The 22798-nt window shown below is 35.7% G+C and overlaps 1 protein-coding gene across 8 annotated transcripts in view; it reads right to left on the bottom strand.

The window, feature by feature from the left end:
* The window catches only part of TTLL7 (tubulin tyrosine ligase like 7), a 66355-nt gene that overhangs the window by 20247 nt on the left and 23310 nt on the right, over nucleotides 1–22798 (bottom strand). For all 8 annotated transcript variants that reach the window (XR_009278006.1, XM_058842923.1, XM_058842919.1 and 5 more), the window contains 9 exons: nucleotides 18575–18733; nucleotides 16824–17040; nucleotides 14250–14414; nucleotides 13299–13457; nucleotides 8503–8597; nucleotides 7712–7859; nucleotides 7555–7628; nucleotides 4438–4573; nucleotides 3476–3562 (listed from right to left, as the gene is read on the bottom strand). Coding sequence is in view for 7 of the 8 variants with exons in the window: in XM_058842923.1 (XP_058698906.1) it covers nucleotides 3476–3562; nucleotides 4438–4573; nucleotides 7555–7628; nucleotides 7712–7859; nucleotides 8503–8597; nucleotides 13299–13457; nucleotides 14250–14414; nucleotides 16824–17040; nucleotides 18575–18733 (1240 nt within the window). In the remaining variant the exon portion in view is untranslated. The remainder of the gene's footprint in view (nucleotides 1–3475; nucleotides 3563–4437; nucleotides 4574–7554; nucleotides 7629–7711; nucleotides 7860–8502; nucleotides 8598–13298; nucleotides 13458–14249; nucleotides 14415–16823; nucleotides 17041–18574; nucleotides 18734–22798) is intronic.

Below are 22798 nucleotides of genomic sequence, written 5' to 3'. Positions count from 1 at the left end.
AATTAATCCTTTGTTATTACCAAAGATACTGCAAGACAAAAACCAAAACAGTGGAGACAGAGAAACTGATCCAAGAACAGAAACTACAATTGAAAATTTTTTGTCTTCCATCTACCATCAGACACAAAAAATGTGGTATCTTCCATTACATCTGTTCTCCTAAGTAGGCTTATGTGGTCACCTTTTTTTCCTACACACTTTCTTTCCAGTAACTCTCAGCTATAAGAAACTATGCTGATGGCCTCATCCATCTAATTTACAATTAAAGCTCAGATTTCAAAAAAAAATTAAAATCATAATTTCTGACTTTGAGTCAAAGTGAAAACTCTCAGGAAGAACTTAAATTTTCCTAACATCTTAACGTAATGTAATGCACCTAGATTTATTATGAGGGCAACAGAAAAAAGCCCCAAAACATCCTGTTGCTGCACTTTATAACTAAATAGATGCTACCTAAACTTCTGTTCCAGACAAGGAAGGGAAGGGATTTCTGCCACTAATAGTATGCTTATGCCATCCCAATCTGTTAGACCAGATAAAGAGATGTTAGAGAAGAACATTGCATTGAGGAGAGTCCTGACAATTGTTGTAACACAAAAGAATACGTTGATATGTATCAGCCTGCCAAAGGGATAAAAGTAAGGTGCCTCAACACATACCACTTTATTAAATAAAAATAGCTGTTCTTATCATGAAATGCAGTGTATGATGGAGACATATTGATCAGACATTCCTGAGGAGTTCAACAAGGTATAACAAACATTTTCAATCATAGCTCACAGGGGCTTTAAGATAGATCTTATTCCACTTATCATATACATGTTCCTCACACGTTCTACAGCAAATATAAAACAATATTAAAAAAACAATATAAATTAACAAAGAAGAATAAAACAATCAAAAAAAATTGCAAAAAGCAATAATGACAAATAATAGATGAATCTGGTATAAACTGGTCTCTTAATGAGATATCTGATTGCCTAGCACATCTAATCACCTTGATTTTACCCTTATGCTAACCCAATTTTTTTGTGATTAAGCTCATCTGATCTTATAGCAAAGAAATTAAGATTAATTTCTCATTTCCTCTACAATATTTGTTATTTTAGTTCCTCAGTGCGCTGTCCTGCACACCTGGGTAACCCTGAAAGTGTGTAGGTGTCAGGAGCCCTCTAGAGGCTATAAATAAACTGGACATTTCTAGAATGCACTTCTCCATCTATGCAAAACTTGGTGATATTTCAAGTGCAGGAAAAAATGCCTTCATTCTGTGAAATTCTTGATTTCTTTTTTCCTACACTGGCTTCCTATTAACATTAAAATAAAAATATGGCTGAGTTTCCTAGAAAATATGGAATAATTGTCACATGCAAAGCTTGTATTTATTTATACTTGCACAGCCCTCAACCTCTCCTATGTATAGACATGTATGTGGAAATGTAGATGTTTATATATGTTTCTATGTATGGAGGAGCATGAGGAGGAGCATACCTCTCTCTCCTAACTATTCCAGTTGTTTTGCTAGTTTTCTGAGTCCTGACTGTTGGGTTTTTTCAAGGAAGAGTGCAACCCAAGGCTGTGCATCTTACCTAAGAGTACCTCCTGTCAGCAGGGTAGCCACTGAATTTAAGGGGGATCAGTCTGCATGACCTTCTTAAAGAACCTTTCATGTTGGGTTACATGATATGAAATGTACCGGTCCTGTGGCTGTTTTGTTGGTTTGGTTTTCTTCTATTAGATCCTGCATATGCATATAGTTCTTTATTTGTAGGATTTAATGGTTACAAGATGAAGTTTGGACATTATGCAGCCAGAGAAATCTCTGGTTACATGTCTTCACTGTAGGCAAGGTTTAAATAATTGAGAAATTTGTCAGGTCCATAAAACGATGCAAGAATAAGAATCCTGCATAGCAAGTGTGCACAGTGCAAGGAAAAGAAACAGTCTCCCTGGACTAGCTAGTTTCATTGTTTTCTGTTTTGATTTCATCCATTTTAGGGGGGAAAAAAAAGAAAATGTTGGTCATAAGCAATTGTTTCTTCTCTTCTAAGTGGGAAAAATATTGTACCAGTAAGGCAGCTGTAATCAACACAATCCATTTGCCTGCTATAAAAGACAACCATGGCATATAGTCTTACCCATAAATTAATCAAAATTCATCTTAAAACTAATTGAGAGAGGTTTCTCAATTTGGGCTTAGTACCCTATTACTGTTTAATTAAATGTTAGAGTCTCCAGCCTGGAAATGTCTTGTGAGCAAGGAGTATAGAGGTAGACTAGAACAAGCTCTCCAAGGGCTGCTGGGAAAAGACAGGCTTCTGGAAAAACAGAAAAATGTGATTGAGATGTTAAACTTGGATAACTGACCCCATGTTAAAGAACTGAAAACAAAATTTCAAGGAAAATAATCTCGATAAGGACATGGACTGAGTATACTGCTAGAGTGGACTGGGTTTTTTTCCTCCTGTTTAAATGAATCCACTCCTGTTAAAGCACGAGTTCACAAAATCCCCATATTTTAATGAGGTCCCTGCAAATCTATCTTAATACCAGATTGGGCATGTAGATCCTCTTTCCAGAATGCACGCCTATAATAAGATGTAGCTCTTTGGATTCTTGCACATATTTAAAGTACCTCTTCATGCTCAGAACAATTGTCAGCATTCATTTTGTACACATATCCACAGATTTGTACACCATGTCATAAGAAACATAAAATACTGGAAAAAAATTTACATGCATCCATAAACAAATCCATCAAAGCTCAGAACAGAGATGTAGGCTCTTCTAAGCAGACTTGACCTAAAATGTTTACAGGATATAAAAAACATACTTATTCTAGCCAAGCCAAAACTATTTATCTTTACTGGCTTAGAGATATGCAGTTTATTTAAGGCAAAGACTCACATGAACTATGCACACAAGCAGAAAGCATTAAGATAAAAATAATATACATTCACATTAAAAGCAGATTTTGCATACAAAATGGGTTCCAAGCTATACTGTACAACCCTCTTAGCAAGGGAACAAGCTATAGGTAAATCAAAATTATAATTAATTCTTTGACTTTCCATCCCTTTTATCCCATGATCTCAAAAATCCTAATTTTGGCACTAATCAATTAGAGATGAAAGCATTCTTTTGAGATACACCATTTATATAAAAATCCTTTCACACACTGAAATCAATCTCTCATACAACAGCTGTCGCCATCCATGGCAATTCCTGCAAATGGTTTAGGGAGGGAAAGAAGGAATACATATTCCCTTAAAAATTTAATGGAATTCAGTTGGACAAATGGTAGTGATACCTCTAACCGCATTTTAAAAAAAAAAAAAAAAAGAAAATAAAGGGTTAATGGCAGTCTGAGGACGAAAACTTCCAGCAGGATCAGCTAACTAAATTCCCCACTTAAAATTCTCAGAAAACCTGTCTATGGAGTGAAATAAAAAATTGGTATCTAAAAGTCAAATACCTTAGGTCCTCGCGGCCTGGTGCATTTTCCCATTAGCTTTTCATCATCTATTTCACATTGCTCCAGAAGATCCAAAATGTCCTCTTCCTAGAAATGGGAATTTCATTACTATTAATATAATAATATTACTATTACTAATCAAACTATTAATTACTATTAATAGTAATTTCATTACTATTCATTACTAATATATAGGACATACTCTGTCCTTCAAAAACTCAAGCAGAAAGTGGTAGAAATTTGAAATTTCTCTGATTACTAATTCCTGAAATAGGACTATGAATTCCTCCACAGGAGGAAATAGAAATATTTCTTCTTGTGCATGCATCTCTCCTTCCAAGTAACATGAAATTGAGGGTTAAAATCAAGTCTTAACATTTATTAAAAATAGAAGTCTGAAGAAGGGATTGAACAAAGATTCCTGTAAAGCTGCCAACTACAAAGATGCAAAATGATTTCTCAGGTTTCAAATTACATCATGTTAGCTGGTTATTAAAATAGCTGCTTTCCTACTGTCTCTGACAAAATAAGTAAGAAAATCAGGTAAAATTTTTGGATGTTCTAAATCCTTAAAAGAGTGGAGCTGGTTTTAGTATATCTCTTGTTCCAGTCCATACAAGTGGAAGAATAGGCTGGGAACATTACTGGAGAAAGAAGGAGGCAATTAACAGCTCAAAAGCAGTTTTTGCCAACCTCTGGTTTGACCAGGGGTAAGGCTGAGGATCAGGGATATGGTAAAGTAGCTTAAAGCCATTTAGCCTGTCTCCACCCTGGGTCCACTGCAGTTCATCCAGATTCAAGGATCTGGCCCACAAGCTGCACAAAGAATAATAATAAGATCATGGAACATTATCAAATGCTATTTATTAGCCATCACACATGATTATAGTGAAACTAATCCCTGAGGTCATGAATTTAAAGACAAGTAACTCCTAAAGCCAGTACTCGGTGGACTTTAGTACCTTCATTCTTTTTAAGGGGTTATTCATTTCCCGCTGAAGTGAAGCTGCTCTTCCAGCAAGAAATGTCTGGAAAGCGGTAGCTAACAAACTCTCATACTTTTCAAGTAATGTCTTATCATCAGGAGGGTAAATTCGCCTGAAAAAGGAATAAAGGAGAGTTTAAGATAGAAGCTGAGGTATTCACACAAAAGTAATGTCACTAATACACAGTCTCTTTTTTAACATGTACACATCCCATCCATAATAATTATATAATATCAAATCATAAAACATATACTCTGAACATTGCTCTCTAAATCTACTTTTAATTCAGTGAACACATTCACGTTTAAACCAGCAATTAGCCAGTCAAAAGAAATACCATGTAGGTCATTCCAGAGGCATACCAAAACCCAGTTTTGCAGTGCTTAGAAATTTCAGTGGGTGTGAGTGATGCATACAGGTGTGAATGATTCATGAAATATTAACAAAATATTTTATGTCAAATGCAGAGCCACAAGGTAATTTGTATTAGCAATAAAGGGACATAAACCAATTTGTATTAGCAATCAAAGGACACAAAACAGTGAAAATCTGAACAATCACTTTGGTCCCATGGGCAGGATATGAATTAAAGATTGAGAATGTACTGTACTTGAATTCTAAATCTTCCAAAAAATTAACAGGAAGAAATAGATGTTATGAGGAAGAAAAAAAAAAACAAAACTGTACATCAATATATACAGTGACTGATTTTCCATTAGAGCAGCTATGCTGTTATTCTCTAAAATCACAGGTAAGGAGATTATGACAATATCAGAGGCAGGACATGGTGATTTATTAATGTTCATCAAGCAACAATGGGCTTTGAAGAAAACCACTTCAATCCATCTGTCATGAATACCTGAAACACAGCCAGAAATATGGCTAAGATGGAAGGCTAATTTTTAATGTTTTGTAAGGAGCAATCCAGAAGTTAATTTTGCCTGCACTGTGCAAAGCACGGACTTCACTGATACAGTGTATGACATGTGACTTCTATGTATTTGGGAATCATTTCTGAACTTCTTACAAGTTTCTTGTTTTTTCTCATTCTTTCTTTTCAGACTTTTTTTTCTCCTTGAAAAATTATCTACCATGAGGATTTTGTTGCAATGAAAAAAAGGATTATTTGATACCATTAGTCTCAGGGCAGTTCTAGAACAAAATGAAGATGGTTCCAGTTTGCATTAAACACTTAAAGGAGATTTAGGTTCTAGTTTAGTTTTGGTCAACACCTTTTAATGGTGTTGATTCTACTGCAGAAAAAGTGCCATAGAAGAATGTTTTAAAGAAAGGGCAATATTCTTAATGTATTTACAAATAGACTGCATCTAGAGGCTTTTTCAAAGCCATGGGCATCCTTTCCAATTCCTCGTGATTTCACAAGAGCTCGAAAATGTGGTTCCTACTTCAGCTGCCCCAAGACTCCCACTGGAGCTGCTGTGCTTGCAGACAGACATGGACTAAGCAAACTGCTGAGCAGATATCCGCAGAATAAATACAAACCTCCTGAGTTTGACTGAGGTTTCTCTAATTTTTATTCAGAGTGCAATATTAATCTATTCATCAGTATTAGCATCCAAACTTTGCACGATTCTATGTCAATGCCTAAGACAATCTAGTCCTGCTCTACTGAGGAATATCACATAGAGAAAATGCTACATAACAATCAGATAATATTTCTCTTCTCTAGCCAAAATTACTTTCCTTCTCGTGTTCTGCTAATCCATCAGCCTTTTCTCAAAGACACGGTAATAAGAAAACACAAAGCTGTTCTGCCTTTTTACAAGTGACACTTTACTTTTCCCTGAGGAAGAGAAAGTTTTGTGTTTTTACAGGTTTACATTAACCCAAAAGTTAAATAAAGAGAATATGTGTCTGATTTTTAGTCAAGAACTGAATAAACAACTTAAATGTGATCAGTTAATAAGCTAGATGTTTAAATTAGCAAAAACAAAAATGTGTTAAAGCATCATAGTGCTTCTCTTTCTTTTAGTAGCATGAAAATAACCACTTTATCATTTCATTGTACATCTAGAGGTTTTTTTACTTACTAGTTCAGCTCCACACATCAAGAAAATATGTAATTAATGTTACAAAGAAAGACTCTTTGTAAGCAAAATGTTAAGTCATCAAAAATGTGAATTTCACAGAAATACCTATCTGTTTCAATGAGAATTTTACTGGGAATTATAGAACATCTGCTCTAAAACAGACAGCAACGAAGAACAGCGATAAAGGCATTCTGACCAGTTCACAATAAAATATGTGAACTCAGACCTCTCACACCCTGGATGAATGTTCTAAAGAGTGGGAAAATACTCCCATCATCTCTTGGTAGCCATACTCTGCCCCATTTCACCAAACATTCCTAGGTCATGCATTCACTTCTCCATGAAGCCAGTATCAATAAATAATAATAAAAACATCACAAAACAAAATTGTTTTCTGGTCAATGTCTGTTGTAACTGACAATGTAAAACCCTTTTTTGAACTTATTTTACCAAGGAATCTGAAGATACTTATATTTCAGTTTTGGATCAACCAAGATCCAAAAGCAAAGTGCAAAAATACAAATAAAGTATTTCAAATGTAACTCTATTCAAAATGATGGAAGCACCCATAAAGTTTCTGAATTTTTGGCAAGCCTCAGAGATATAATTCAAATATGATGTTTTTACAGGGGAATAATCATACTGCATCCCCTGCCACCAAGATAAGAATGATCAAATGTGATTAGAGAACAGGTCCATAACAAATTTATTTATTTATTTCAATTAATATATTTATATATTATTAAATTTAATATATACAATCATGATACTTGGTACACTGAATATGAAAAATCGTGTCTTTTAAGCAAATGTCTTAACAAACAATAGGGTGACTGATGTGATATAAATTCCTAAGTGCATGGAAGAATTTGGAACCAAGAAAAGAACCGTCTGAAAAAAGATACCTGATGTACATGTATATGTTTTCTATAAATGCCTACACATTTTCGGCAGAAAATTAACATCTACCCCAAATACTTGTTTCCACTGTTCCTAAAGAATACACTGAATACTTCCTACTAATACAGTCAAAAAAGTTCACCTGTAGTTCCCCATGTGTCTATTTTCATGCTCCTCTTTGGAAATCTGTTTACGTACTTGTGCAAGTCTTTCCTTCTACAAATCAAGAAAGTGAGACAATTAAAACAAAAGGGAATATAAACCATGAACAAGAAACAGCACTTTTTTTCCCTTCCTACCAGTTCTTGTTTTCTCCTTTCCAGTATGTGGCGCTGCTTCTCCCAGTCTGAGGAACCAGGCAACAGTTTTTTCACTGACCCTTGGCCATACAGTCTCTTTTGAGCCTCAGCCTTCTGTTGGGCTAAATTTCTCCTTTTATCACTTGTCCTGAAACACAGGTGATATTAAGAAATGTCAATTCAATGCAGCCAAAATGAGATGCAATTTCATATCAAGTACATAATCTGTATTTTCCAGTCAGTTGTATGTTTATCATAAAAAATTAGAATTTAAATATCCATTAAGATTTTTTTTTAATATTAACTTTCATGGCTACAATATTTTCACACTTTAAGGGATACTGACTCTGTGCTATAATTTAATGTACAAATGTGGCTATAACTATTTTCCTGAAGTGTAGATTTTTTTCAACATATCTCAGCTACGAAGTTTTCCTCTAGAGAGATAAGACTTTTGACTGAATGTGGCACTATCACTCAAGCAAATTTCCTTTATGGTCACACACTCATGACTGCACACATGTGCCAACTTCAAGATGTGTTTGAAAAATTTTTAAAAAGAAGTACAAAAATTACTATTATCATTCATTTTTTGCAAGCATATATGCATGAAGAAAAATTAAATTTAGGTTAATTTCTATAGCAAAACGGATAGCAAGGGAAAAATTTACATTTTGAAAATATGAAGGTGGAAAAAGTTTTTTCATTTTCTCTGAGTCCAATTCAAATTAAAAAAAAAAAAATCAAAGCAACAGAAATAAAGCCAGACTGAAGAAAAGAGGACAAGGTACCGTATGTTGAGAAGCTTTAATGCATTTAGCAGAACACCTTTTTTTACATCATAGTCTATTTTTTGATCCGTTCCAAAGCTTGGGGCACGATTAATCTGAAAAAAAAATGAGACACAGAAGACTCAGGAATGTTCAGGTTCACTGGGAACACACCTGTTGCAACAGGCTTTGGAGAAGCAGCTCTTTAAATACAGCAGAGATTAAAAGAATACATGTTGAGAAGTTCTTTTCCATTTGTATATTTTTTTGAATAGAGTACTGAGTATCACAGATTCTGGGAGCTGGGAAATGTACCCTTTCAGTCACCAGGTTATCCAGACATTTACAGTGAACACCATTCAAGTCCTGCCACTGTGAATCCAGTCTAATCTACTCTTGGTTGCAGACACCAGAAAATTTACCAAAGGGCTGTTAAACACATCATAACAGACCATGTACCATGCTATGGTGATCCAGCACAGAAAGAATTAAACTCTTTCCTGTTCCCAGTCTGAAAGAAACTTTAAATACTACTCTAAAAAGTAACAACTATGCAAGGAGAGAAAGAGGCTCTAATCCAAGGTCTTCTGAAGCATATTTAAATAACTTTTCACATATACTTGACAGCAACACATAGAGATCTAAGTTATTAAATCAGTACATAGTGTGAAAACGTAAGGTAATTAACAGTCTCAGCAAAAAAAAGTTTATAAGCTAAGTACAAGATAAGAGATTAAAAATGGTTCCATAAATATAGAGAAACAAGGAAAATGCAACTGGCAATCTCATAGTGAGACTAAATCATACACTTAACAGCCAGAAGCCTCAACCTGCCATCCTATAACCCTAGCAAGTTTTGAACTCCCTGCAGAACCTCAATTTTCAGGAGGATTTGTGAAGGAACAATAATTTATTCTAGGAACTCTTTCCAGGCTGGTATAAAAATTTATACTTGAGTAATGGGTGCTAATGATAAGCAGGAATCCCACCTTGATAGTGAATGAGCAGTGCTGGTTACAGAAGGGACAGATAAAAAAGAGATTCAGAAATGTAAACTAATACCTTGCACCCCACACAAATCAGAAATGGGATACAGTTTGCATGTCCAAAGCAGAGGGCAAGAGCAGTTTATTTTTTTTTTAGCACTCTAAATACATTAGGGCATCCTAGAGCCTCTACAGCTGTGGGACAGAACTATTGTGGCTGCTGTGCCACCCAGTGTCCTGTTGCTGAGTTCCAGCTGCCCCATCCCTTATGCTGATAACTGACAGCTTCTGGCTTTGGGAATCAGCTCCTTCGCTGCTTTTGTAGACTGGCAAAGTAAGCAGTGAGATCTGATGTTGAAAATTCAGCAGAAATAGCTGAGAAGATTTATACATACTATTTTTTGAAAGACTTTCATCAAATTTAATTGCCCAACCTCTTTAGACTGCCCTGTTCATCTACTATAATATCACAAAGAAGACAATTAATACAGTTGCTGACTAATCTGTAGGACTGTGGCATTGTAATCTTGATAACGTACTAGTGATATGCCACACTAGGTATTGATAATTACAGGTTACCAAACCATTGTCTGTGCATCTCTCAGCTGGGAGATGGTTATTTAGAGTTCAGTGACCCAAGAACCAGGACATGCACAACTAGGTTCTGTTAATATATCCAGAATTTTATCAGCAAGGCACATGAAGATTATTGTCAAAAACAGGATTGTATGAGGGACCCCAAAAGTACAAGCAAACGATGATTGCAAATGCCTTGGAAATCCAGACACTGATGCCAGTAGCCAAACTGTGTGTTTACTACAGGAATGCAACCTTGTAAACTAGATAATATTGGGTGTAGGGGTAACAAAGAATATGGCATGATTCCAGAAGATGTAAAAAGACTTGTAGTAAAACTTGGAGACAATGTGGAATTGCTGGCCAAAATACAGTCAGTAAGTTGATGGTGGCAGCAAACAAAGAAGAAAAACCCTAAGTGAAATTAAGAGCAAAGACAAATAAAACTACACCATCAACAGTGTGTTCTTCCTGGTGAAGAACATAAGATACTGAAAACTTGGTATAACCACCTATTCATCTCTTTTTGGAGAAGTAAACTTCTACCCCATGCTGGCCTTGGGTTACCCCCTCGAGTACAGATAGGGCAAGCATACCACAAGAGAAACAAGTAGAAGCCAGAAAGTTTGTGTGTCCTATTTCATTAATAGGAATTAGCAATAATTGTTCGGTTTAAGATGTTCACATTCATTCCACCTGGATTGACTACAAAGTTTTGAACAGCTAGCTTTTGCTAGCTTGGTGACACTAAATAATAAATTTTTGAATGTGTATATAAGGTTTCTTTTGCCTTGCCCACATAAATCACAAGGGAAGTTAGGCACCCTACACTTGAGGAAGTTATTAAAATACATACTATCTTTTACTTCAGTGATCACAACTTTGTGATCCTAACTGAATATTATGAGGATGAACAAGGCTGGAGTCCATCCAAGAACTTCAACTATATGATTTTTTTTTTACATAAAATAAACTAACTTGAAAATTTTGGTCAAAAAGTAAAACTGGATTTCCCAGGAACTGAAGAGAGAACTAGGTTGTTATTGCTACTGAGAAAGGATGCAGGCTGCACAGATCCTTGCCAGAAGCATTTGGTGCCACAAGATGGCAATCATGCATTTCCCACAACTCTCACTATGGTAGAAGGTTCCGGAAGTTCAGTAGCATCAAGGAGCAGGGGAGCTACAATGCATCAAAGCAATATAAACAAAAGTCAACTCAGGAAAGCAGAGTCATTACAATATGTTGCACAATTTATTTCTTTTAATAGTTTGTTAAGCTATCCTTATAACAGAAAAGCTACATGAGGCATGGAAACATGAAACTAATCATCCTAATCCTATTTTGGCAATTTTCCCATAACACTAGGAACATTCAGGGCCTTGTGATTAGGGCTTGTTACCACTGTTAGAAAGAATGATTCACTCCCCTAAGGGGGTTTTCACAAGAGGGAAATGGTGGAAAGAGGTAAGAGTGGAAATCTGAGGAAGAAGCCAGAAGTGTTTTAGAAAAAAATAATTATTTATGAATGTGCATATATATACAAAGACTACATATATTATGTATAGTCTCTGTACATACACTGCAGATTTGACCTTTACTACACTACACACAGTATACATACAGTATGCATACATCTACATATTCTGTTGGAAGTGCTGCAAAAAAGCATGAACAAGCAAAGTAAAAAGTAGTAAATGAGTGTACAAAATGAGTAAGTTTCAAAGTTTGAAATTTTGGTTAGTTTGGGTTAGTTTGTCTGACATAATAAGTTGAAGGATACCTGTATTACCAGAAGCAGAAAAGGAAATACTTAGACTTTTGCATTTTAAAAAAATAATAACCAGGTACACAATTCCAAGTCCTGAAGTATTCTCCAGCAACTCAAAATACCAGAGGAGCATTTACTGCTTTACTCCCTCATAAGCAAAGAGTTCTGGGATTGTATGATTCTCCTGAGAGCTGTAAGATTCTCCTCTGAGACCTGTAAGTGGTGACTCAAACCCCCAAAATCTCCATACCTCATGGAAACATGAGAGGAGACAGAGGTGTCCTTCAGAATGGACTCCCTATGCTGGCTGACTCACCGTTCTCACAGAATTGGTCTGCCAGCATTTGCTACAAGGCTGAATGAAATGTTACACAGACCCTTCAGTCTGCACTTAAATAACTACACACAGCAATATGCAAGCTACAGGCAAACTATAGATGATAATCTGGAAGTGCAGTGCTAAATCAAAGGGACAGCAAGCTTCACTGGACAGAAACAGAAGATGTTGATGTAGTACAGACTAAGTTCATGTCATGTGCTGCTTTTGGCAAGAACATCAAAGCCACCAAATATGCTATGTCTGCATGGCAACAGTTGAGGAATTTCATTTTTCAAATTAAAACTATAATGAACCCCTGAGAGAAATAAGCATGACAAAACAACTTTTGACAGTATTAATGGCCTGAAAATGAGGTTATAATTCAGCAAATTAACTGTATACATTTTGTTCATCGGTAGCCACATCATATTCATGGCTTGTTGTCAATAGAGAGATTTTGAATACATTTTGCTTTATTCCCGAAGTTGCACAGCCTCCCAACCAGCTAACAGAATGGAATAAGACAACCTGAAAAAAGACAAGTGAACTTCATCTACATGTTATTAATAGGGCAATATAAGAGACACAACAGCCAAATCTCAAACATTCCTGGCTGAAAATGTGTACCACTAATATATCAAAGAAATGTTTCTTCCATTCCCATCATACCAATTGTTTGCAGAATTTCCTGTATATCAAATCAGTTTTCTCTGTTTATGGTAGTGCTTTTAAAAAGCACAGGAGATGAAAGGAACACATATCCCCAAAAATGAGAAGATTAAGAGCATACATTCATAAAGGTTACCAGGGCCATATTGCATAGCCATACCCATGAAGGAAATCTACGTAGCACCCACTTGCTATAATCAAGGTCCTCCAGCTACAATAACAACTACATTACCATTAAATTTGCCATTAAAACTTTCAAAAACATCTGAAATGCAACATCAGTCCAGGAAAACAATTACCTTTCCTTCAGTATCAAAAATCACTGCAAGGTGATCACTGCCCTTCTGTATGGATGTTGAAGAAAAGCACCATTTATGTACTCAACAACTGCGCACAGATTTTCTTTGCAAGTTTTCTTACACAGATATGGGTTCAGCTAGGGCTTAGTTAACTTTACTGCTAAAAACTTGTTTTTCATCTGTATAAAGAGATTTACCTCTAGGAGCCATGGTTTTAGTTTTCTGTCCAGCAGAATATCAAATCCCAGGACTTCAAAGCAGACACTGTCACTTCCTGGGGCTTGCCCTGGCCTGCACATGCGATAAGCGTGAAGAACATGTGGCTCTGCAACTATCAGAGTCTTCACCACCAACTCCTGCAGGGATTTGTTTCAGAAAAATTCAGAGAAAACACCAGCATTTACTGAACTACCGTGCTTCATGCTTTAATATTTTAAATTTCATTTACATATCTACTAGAAAAAAAAGATTTAAAATTCCAAAGAAATAGTCTATAATAAACAAACTATTCCTATGTAGTACCATGTATAATTTTATATAGTTCTAGATATATTGTTATACTTTCCATGGTACATACAACCTTTGAGACTAGTAATAAGTTAAATAATAAAAGCAAATTGGTAATAAAGTGTAGTACAGCCAATCTTCAATCCATTGCATTTTGCAGCATAATTTCTGGTAAGAGTCCTCAGAATCATACAAATCTAACAATCTGAAGCTTATTCCTCATCTGAAAATACCAGTAACACGACACTTCAATGGTGCTTAATTAAGTACAAGGATATTTGCAACACTGACTAAAATTTCGTAAATATTCACACATAAAATTCACTATATACACTAAAATAAAGTCTCCAAGAATTTAAATGGCATGATTCCTTTGAACCATATTACTTATGTGAATAACTGTTTGAAAGGACTTTTGATCCTCAGAAAAATGCTAACATTAAATTTATAATCAGACTATGAATTTAGTCTTTTAAAAAACATAATAATAGTTTATAGTATGTTCCTTGTGACATCCATTGCTGAGAATTTGGATTAATAAAGTTTCAAAAATCATTTTGAATTGCAGTAAAGCAGATGGCAGAAGCAATTGATTTTCTAAAAATACACAAAATATAGAAAAATTATTTAGTCTATCTTACTGAAATATCACTCCAGAATTTGGAGACATCAAGATTATTTGTTTCTAGAAACTCAGTAAACCATTTTATGGAGCGTTTGCTTCCTTTGTCTTCTGTTTCATCCCGTTCAAAGTGCTCATTATGTTTATTGACAGAGTAGTTAGTCAGATGCATATACAATTGACGCTAAAAAAAAAAAGGAAGAAAGGACACTTAAAAAAACTTTAAAAACAATTATAAAACAGTCAATTCAAAATCATGTAAAGAAAAATTTACATTTAATCAATAATGACATAATCAAACAGCTCATATTTGCAAATACACTATGTACAGGTTTAGTGTTTCTGATGACTGAATGCTCTGTAGCCTTCTTACAACAAAACCCAGGCTTCTACTTAAGCCAGTCGCAGTGAACTGATCTACCACTCCACATCTGGTTAGATAATGTATCTGCCATTTTTACAGGTCTGTATGTAAACAACTACTTAAAAAAGTAAAGAGCAATTATCATAACTTAGAGAATGATTACATTCCACAAGAAGCAAACAATGAAGATGGTATTTTGAAGTGCTAGTTTAAAAGTGCTAAAAAACACTCTGACATCTGCTTCATAGACAATCCCACATTTCAGTTTTCACTGTAGCTTACTTATGAGAAGTGTTCTCATGATAGTGATACTTTAAACTATCTTTTACATATAAACTCATCTGCCATGCTGATATCTGCCAAAATTGCTCATTTTTAACTGGCTGGTAGCCATACATCAGAGGGAGGTAAATTTCAAAACACACATTACATAAATGACTGAGTGCCACAGCTCCTTTATGGAGCAAAATGTCACCAGCAATAGACTCACATTATCATTTGAATGTAAAGAAAGCATTCCCTTTCCAAGGCCAATTTATAAGCCATGATCTGTACATTTACATTATCTCCCAGAGATTAATTCAGCTTTTCACTTACACTATGGTGATGTCTGTCCTCATCACAGTGACAGTTCTCTGTCATGTTTGATTATATACATGAGAGTAGATGATATTCTAAGGTGACCATAAGCCTTCTGTTCCAATTCATCTTTAATAAATAACACAAGCCCTCTGCTGTGACTTATCTCACTACACTTCCTTATCTTTAAAAACTTTAATGAAATTGCTGAAACCAATTTAATTGCAAGCTAGTTAACAATATATTGTAGTGTCACTAGAAGCAATGAATTTCTCCCATGGCTTCATTACTCCTTTAAGAATCATTCTGAAATATATTGGTTTTGAGTCATCTTTCCATGAAATTCAAAGTATTTCAGACAAAAGTAATTATTTGTTAGACAAAAAAAAAAAATTAAAAAAAAGTTTGTACATGTGAGCTGATAGTCCAAAGTTATTTGGAACAATGTCACTGTGGAAAAATGTCATCCAAAAAACAATGTCATTAGTGACAAGCAGGTTATTTCACACAATAGACAACCTCCACCATGAGCAGTTCTGAGAACGTAGAAACAACTGCCTGCTCTGTTTATCCACTCAGAGCATATTTCAGTGCTGCTAATGCTGAGATTAGCAGCAATACACAAATACTAAAAGCAAACTATTCCAAATATAGTACTGGAACACTTCCAAATATAGCATTTGTACTGGGTTTCAAATTGTACCTGCATTTTTCAAAGGCACACAAAGCAATAGTCACAATTTTAAGTTTCACGTAGGCAAAAAGGCTCTACAGTGTTTTCTGTTACATAATTGCACAGAAGCTGCTCTAAAAGCAATGGAGCACAGAGTGAGGTATACCAAACCTAAATCTACTAATACCTTCCAATGTTGCAAATCTACTTCTTCCCTAGACATCTGCATTTTGATCTGAGCCAAAAGAGAAGGGTTTACACCCCGCAACAGGGGAACATGCTATACAGTGGAACAAGAGGAGGAAATTGTGCAAAATCTTTATCATGATCCTTACCATTTCTTGGTTTTCTCTATGTTTATAGCAGCCCTCCTGAATCACCCTATAGCTGTCAAGTACATACTCCTGTCCTGCTGAGGCAGTCACTGACAAACAGCAGCAGCAGCTGGAGATTCCCTCACGTTCAGGGACTGCAGTAAGCACTGGTCCCTTACAGTGCTCTCCTTTCTGCCTGAGTTCCCAGCAGTGGCTGGAACCTGGCAGAACCCTCAAAAGGCTCCAAACTTCATGGATGCTAATAAATGATCTAGCAGGAGATAAACCTTATCACGACCTGCCTCCTCAGTCTCAGATGAACATAAAAGCAAGGCGCCTGTTCGTGAAGTGATTTGATTTTCTTTATTTTTTGGGTTGATATATTTTGCTTTCCTCTAGAATATATTTAAACTCTTTAGCATACATGCATGCAAACCCATATAATTTTTTTTTTATATAAGCAATAATGTGGCTATACTTGTGATTTTGGTAGAAAAGTATGTGTTAACTAGCTTTCACATAAATTTTTTTTCTCTTCAATGACAATGACAAAGTTTATCCAGATGAACTCAAGTCCCAGTTTGATCAATTTTATTACCTGCAAACACTACACAGGTTAAAGTCTACATCATAAGCAATAAATTGGAATGAACTTCAACTTACCAAATTTGAGTCACTGGGGGGGTGATACTTCTCCGTGCCCATTCTCACCAGTCCATCATGATATAAAAATACTTTTAATGGATCACAAGAGGTTACAAGAATATACACACGTAAATCAAACTTGTAGCCTTCCATAAGAAATGGTTTGTCAAGATATTCCTGAACAATTAAATGATCCTGAGCTTGTAACTTTTCTCCATTTCTTATTAAAGAGATCCTGGTAAAAAATAAAGTTATTTGAAAACTTGGACATTACTCTTTGAAACAGATTATCATGGTCATCCAGCCAATTAGTGAGGCTAAAGTCTATCTGGAGAAAGAGACTTAGATATCTGATTTTTAGAGCAGAGAAGTTCCATTCCCTTACAAGGCTTTTGCTTTCCTGTCCTCTATTGTGCTTCACTAGATGAAAAAAGGCAATGAGCCATTTCAAAGTAACTTTCTGCTTGCTTTGATTCAACAATTTGTAATAATGGGTTTGCTCTACACTTAGAAATTGTTTGGCAGAACGACCAGTCTCCAGCTTCTGTGATTATTCCCCATGCAGCTCTAAAAATAGACTTCCAGTCTTTGTCACAACTTCTGCCCGAGGTACAGACTGCAAAGAACTTTCAGTGCTAACCTTAGGTGATGAAGTTTGCAAAGCAGGACATGACCTGTATGACTGAGGATGGCATAGACTAAGCTCAGTATTTCTGTATTTCCAGTTCCCTTACATCAGAATGGAAAAAAGTTTTGCATATGAACAATGAATTTCCAGTCTCTAACTATAAGACTTAATAACTTTAAAAGATAATATTTTCAGTATACAATTATTAACCGGAAATTACCAGAACTTTAATGCTGCCTTAATTCTCAATTATTTATTATATGTAAATGCTGAATACTCCTAATAGAGTGAAGTACTTTTCAGAAATCTCTCTGAACTATGCTGGTACCTTTCCCTTTAGCTTATCTTTGCCTTTATCAAGAGGACTGAAAAATGAGGAAATGGAAAAGTTTGGGACCCTTACTTTTATAGTAATTCTATAAAACATATAATTCTATACTATTCTTTTATAGTAATTCTAACATGCTGAAAAACTAAGAGCTTTACTATACTGTATAATTCAAATTGATATTAAAAGCAATAAAAGCTAAAACTAAAATATCTAAAAAAAAAAAACTCAAAATGCAATTGCAGTATTTATTTCATTGGATTTTTACTGTGCATTCCTGTCACCAACAAAACTTCTTCAACTCAACTGCAGGTTGCAGTCTCTTCAGGAGTGTACCCTGCTTCCAAGAGTGCACATCCAGCCACATCCCCAACAGCATCTCCTCTGTCTCTCCTACACCTTGTGGCTGCTGCTCTCAAACACATTTCTGCTTCTCTGACTGGCTGCAGTTTGGGAACACAATGGGGTGTTTGGGCTGGTTTTAAAGCTGTGAAAGATCCTGACTTCCCACACATCCCAGCAGCCTTCAGCCACCAAAGCCCTGTGATTTATGCCAAATAAAATCTCACCCTATAAATCTAAGCACAGCAGAAAAATTCAAAATAAAATAACTGTGTTCTTAATAATTACTTCAATTTAAGGCTTGTGAAGCCTTCACCCAATACACTGACTTTCACACAACTTGAAATACAATCTTCTTACTAATACACAATACAGCTTACTAGTACTAATACAGCTTCTGTTAATGTTGGAAGTAGCACTGGATTTCACCTTTAACAGCTTTAAGAAGACTGAAGTTATCTCACAACTCACCCATGTCCCATTGCACCATTAGCTGGTTTGACTATAAAAGTTTTCTGTCTACGTTTCTTCTTCAATTCTTTTACATAGTTCTGAAACTGTGTGTATTCTGCAGGAAAGATCCATGTTCGAGGAATGAAACTGTACTCCTGAGGCTGACTCTTGATCATTCTGCAAGAAAAGGGTAATTGAGTTAAAATCTTTTGACTATTTTGATGTTTCAATCCTCAAGATTAAAAAGCACTTATGACAATTTGATAAGGGAACTTTTTTAGCAAAATTCTGTAATATGAAAGCAAACTTTTGCTAATTTCTTTAAGAATAGTGAGAGGTCTATTACATATCCATATGAGTTATATTCAAAAGCAGACTATCTTGAGCATTTTTTGCTTATGTGCTTATTTTGTCTGGCATCCATCTCATTTCTTGTCATCCATCTCACTCCTGTTACAATTTTTGGCCAGTTACTCAGATGACTTAATGATATTCCAATTCTTAAAAATATTTAACTTAAAACAAACCATGGATTTTTTTTGGGGGGGGGGAAGGGGGTTGGTTGCATTTGGGAAGTATTTTAATTTTCATATTGGTAGGTGTCTGGGGAGGTATGAGGATCAACAGACACAAAAAAGAGGAGTTGGGATATTTGGAGTTTCTTCTTGGGTGCAAAAAAAGACTGAAATTAAAATTAAAATGGAAGCAGTTGAGGAAGAGCTTTTTGCTCCTTCTGAAATAATTTTAAAAATAATGAATTGCAGTAAATAGACTTTGACATAGGCCAAGCAACTCATTCATCTCCAATATAGGACAAATCACACAAGCTTTGATTAGTGTCTGGTCCCAGTATATTTGGATTAAGATTCCAAGAGCACCTAATTCAATCAAAAGAAAGCAAGGACATTCAAAGCAAGACCAAGCAGGGAGGGAGGAAGGGTGAAGGTGTGGAACAGAAGAACTAAAAGAGCTAAAATAAAAATAGGGAATCAAACTCTGAATCAGGGGAAAGGATGTAGCGAAGTCCTGGTCTCCCTGCTTTAATAGCTGTGGCAGCTGAGGTAGTGAGTGTGTCTCATTCTATACCTCTGTTGTCTGTGAAAAAAAATGGAAGAGGAAGAATGGTAAAGAACTCAGGAAGCAGAAGTTTCCAGCACCCAGAGCTGTGTATGTGGCAGACAGGAAGATATACCCACACCACATGGGCTGCTTTAATGCTGGTTATCAGCCACAGTAAAGGAGCAATGGGGACTTGGTGGTACTATGCACACTGCTGTCATAGTTCACAACTGGATAAATTTAGTCTTTGCTGAGTTACATCCTCATGCAGCTTGCTTGTTTCAGGTACTCAGAGTACCTGAAACTTCCTTCATACAGAACCTCATACGAAATTAGTTCAGGTAACTCACAACTACTCTGTAGCTTAGAGTGAACATGTCTAAAATACAAATATCCACAGACCAACAGAAAAGAACTGGAAGTTTAAAAAGAAATTAACTGATACAGGAAGTTCCCCAACTTTGATTTTTTTTTTTTTTTTTAAATGACACTATGGTAAAGTTTAATACTTTTTAATTAAATACAGATTTACGTATATTTCTCCTTTTGTATTAAAAACTAATAGCATCAGCATAACTAACATGTAAAAGAGGCAATATCATTTCCATTTTTTCATTTCTACTATGAGCTTACATAATACTCCTGGGCAGATACTTTTTCTTTGAGTGGCTAAAATACTAATGGAAAAAACAGAGCTCTCAGCCACATGTGTAGGGCTAGGACTGCAGCCAAGCCCTACTGGTATAATGGATATGCTGTCACCAAACTGTGTAGCCAACTACCCAACAAACACTGCAGAAACCACAACAGCTACAGCAGTATTGCATGAGGTTCAGAGCTTCTGCAGCTTCATTGTAACTATTATTCTTACAAATCTAGTTCAATGAAAGCCACTAAATACTCAGGAAAACTTTTTGAAACCAGAAGTAGACATTATAATTTCTGATTCATTCATATTGTTAAACTACTCTCCATCTGCTCTGTCTTTGCAAATGTTATTACTTTGCCAACTGAGTACTCTATCTAGGCAGAAATTATCCTATTTTTAGGCAAAAAGCAATTTCTGTGTTAGTTTAAATCCCTCTCCAGATTATTTATCATATGCATGCCGTTATGTGCTAGAGACCTGCCATTTAACTTACTCAAGGGTTTCAATACACACACTCTCTATTCATTGAATATAGCTTCAAGATATTCGTGACATATTGATATTATTTTGTGACTGAAATTATATCAGTTCTATATGCCTTTTCTTTTTAATGCATAATTGGGAGGATTATAAACACTTAATATTATGAAGTGGAATATTTCAGCATTGTTTATAGGTTCTGGGGCTCACTAAAACTTTCAAAAAAAAGAATTCTGCTCTGTTCTTTTCCTGCAAGGCCCTGTTCAGAAAGGGCTTAGGAACATCATTAAGTAGCTTGTGGAATAAAAGCCTTTTCAATTACAATAACCCTATTTTTCAGTACATGGGTTGTCCACTACAATGAGTAACCACTTTATCACTGTGCTGCTCTATCCTTTAGCCATTGCTGTCCTTATCAGGAGGTTTGAGAAATAAATAGCAAATTATTGTTCTTCTGAATACTATTTTAGCTCACAAATGTGGTCAGACTGTGCTCTTGATCTCAGAATGCTTTCTGTACAAAAGAATCAATGGTGTTGAACAAAACATAGCTTGCTAAAGGCACAACCTTCAGTCTAATAATGCAGATTGCACTGCCCAAATTTCAAAATCTTCTGACTTTTCACATATTAAAGGTTAGTAGGTATGTATGGATGAGAATGACGCTTGATCCATGGTCAGTTCAAGAACATTTTAAATATAATCAACAAGAGTGTTGGAAAAAACAATATCACATAGATGGATCCGTGTCCCTTCCCACTCATCCTGTGCCCTTTCTCCCTCATTCACTGAATTCATTTTGTAACCACACTTATCCTTCACAAGAGGAGCTCTCTTCTAAGAGACCCTTCACAACGGTCTCTTAGGATCTAGTTGGCCCTACAATGGCGCTTCTGTTTTTACTTTTTTCTTTTCTGTGCTCTGATTATTATCCTGGAAAATTATGTTCATGCCTGCCTTTTTTTCTCAATTACATTCCTCTTTCCATCTGTTCCAGTATTCTGTGCTCCTACACTTTCTTTGCTGAGTTGTCTTCTTTCAGATTACATGTGTTACATATTACACTGTTCTCTTGCACCTTTCTACATGGGAAAACCACATTGTCCTGTGATCCAGAGTGCCTGGATATTGGCTGCAAAAAGAACTCCTGAAGTGCATTACCTCCTAAATTGTATTTTCCACTCAAAGCAAGGTAGATTTGTTCTTTCACTTTATTCCCAACAACTTGCATAAAATGGAAGGGTGAAATCAGTACAACAACTAACATGGAAGTAAAACAAAAAAAAAAGTCTACTCTCTACCAATTTTCAATATAGTTTCATTATGTCTCAATGATAGTAATCAGTAGAGTAAGTAATGGGAATAGAAAAGATGGCATGCAGCAGTAAACAAGACAAGAGAATTAGTGTTTCTGCACATTCAAATTTTTAGACAGAACAAGAGCTATAGGAAACAAAATCCTGCATTCTACAGTCAAGAGTCTGCTCAAGCACGTGGCACTGACTTATGATTTCACCAGCAATCTCAAGGCATATCATCTTGATTTTTATAAAGTATGAATACTAAGAATTGAGTTGTGAGGGCTAGTATTGAGAAAAGAAACCAACTGATTAAGCCCTGTTATATCTATTGATATTAAGTGAAGTCACAACATCAGTGTTTGACCTGGAGTTAGAGTGCTAGAGAAATTATTCTCATCTTATCTAATGTGCAATCTCAGCACAGAGTAACTTTAAACTGTGTTTTGGACTCAGAATTCAGTAGGTTGAGAGAGGTATCATCAGACTGTATTTGAAAGAATGTGTGGATGATAACAAGAGCCTTTTTTCCATATTTTTAAAAAAGATCACATAACTGCAGCAGTACACATGGGTACCACTGTGTACCAAGCTGACTGACTGTTTCCAAGACCTCTCCAAACAGCTGTTTGCCTCCATGTGCTATCTCTGTGTTTTTATGTTCAGTCTGAGAGGGGCAGTGAAAAGAGCTTATGCAGCACCACTGACACAGAGGAGCTCTGGTCCACATGTAGGACATGGAGACACCACAGCAAT

Source organism: Poecile atricapillus, chromosome 7, assembly GCF_030490865.1.
Source record: "Poecile atricapillus isolate bPoeAtr1 chromosome 7, bPoeAtr1.hap1, whole genome shotgun sequence".
Lineage (NCBI taxonomy): Eukaryota > Metazoa > Chordata > Aves > Passeriformes > Paridae > Poecile > Poecile atricapillus.
The sequence above is the reverse complement of the archived record's forward strand: the minus strand, read 5'-3'. Positions and strand labels throughout refer to the sequence as shown.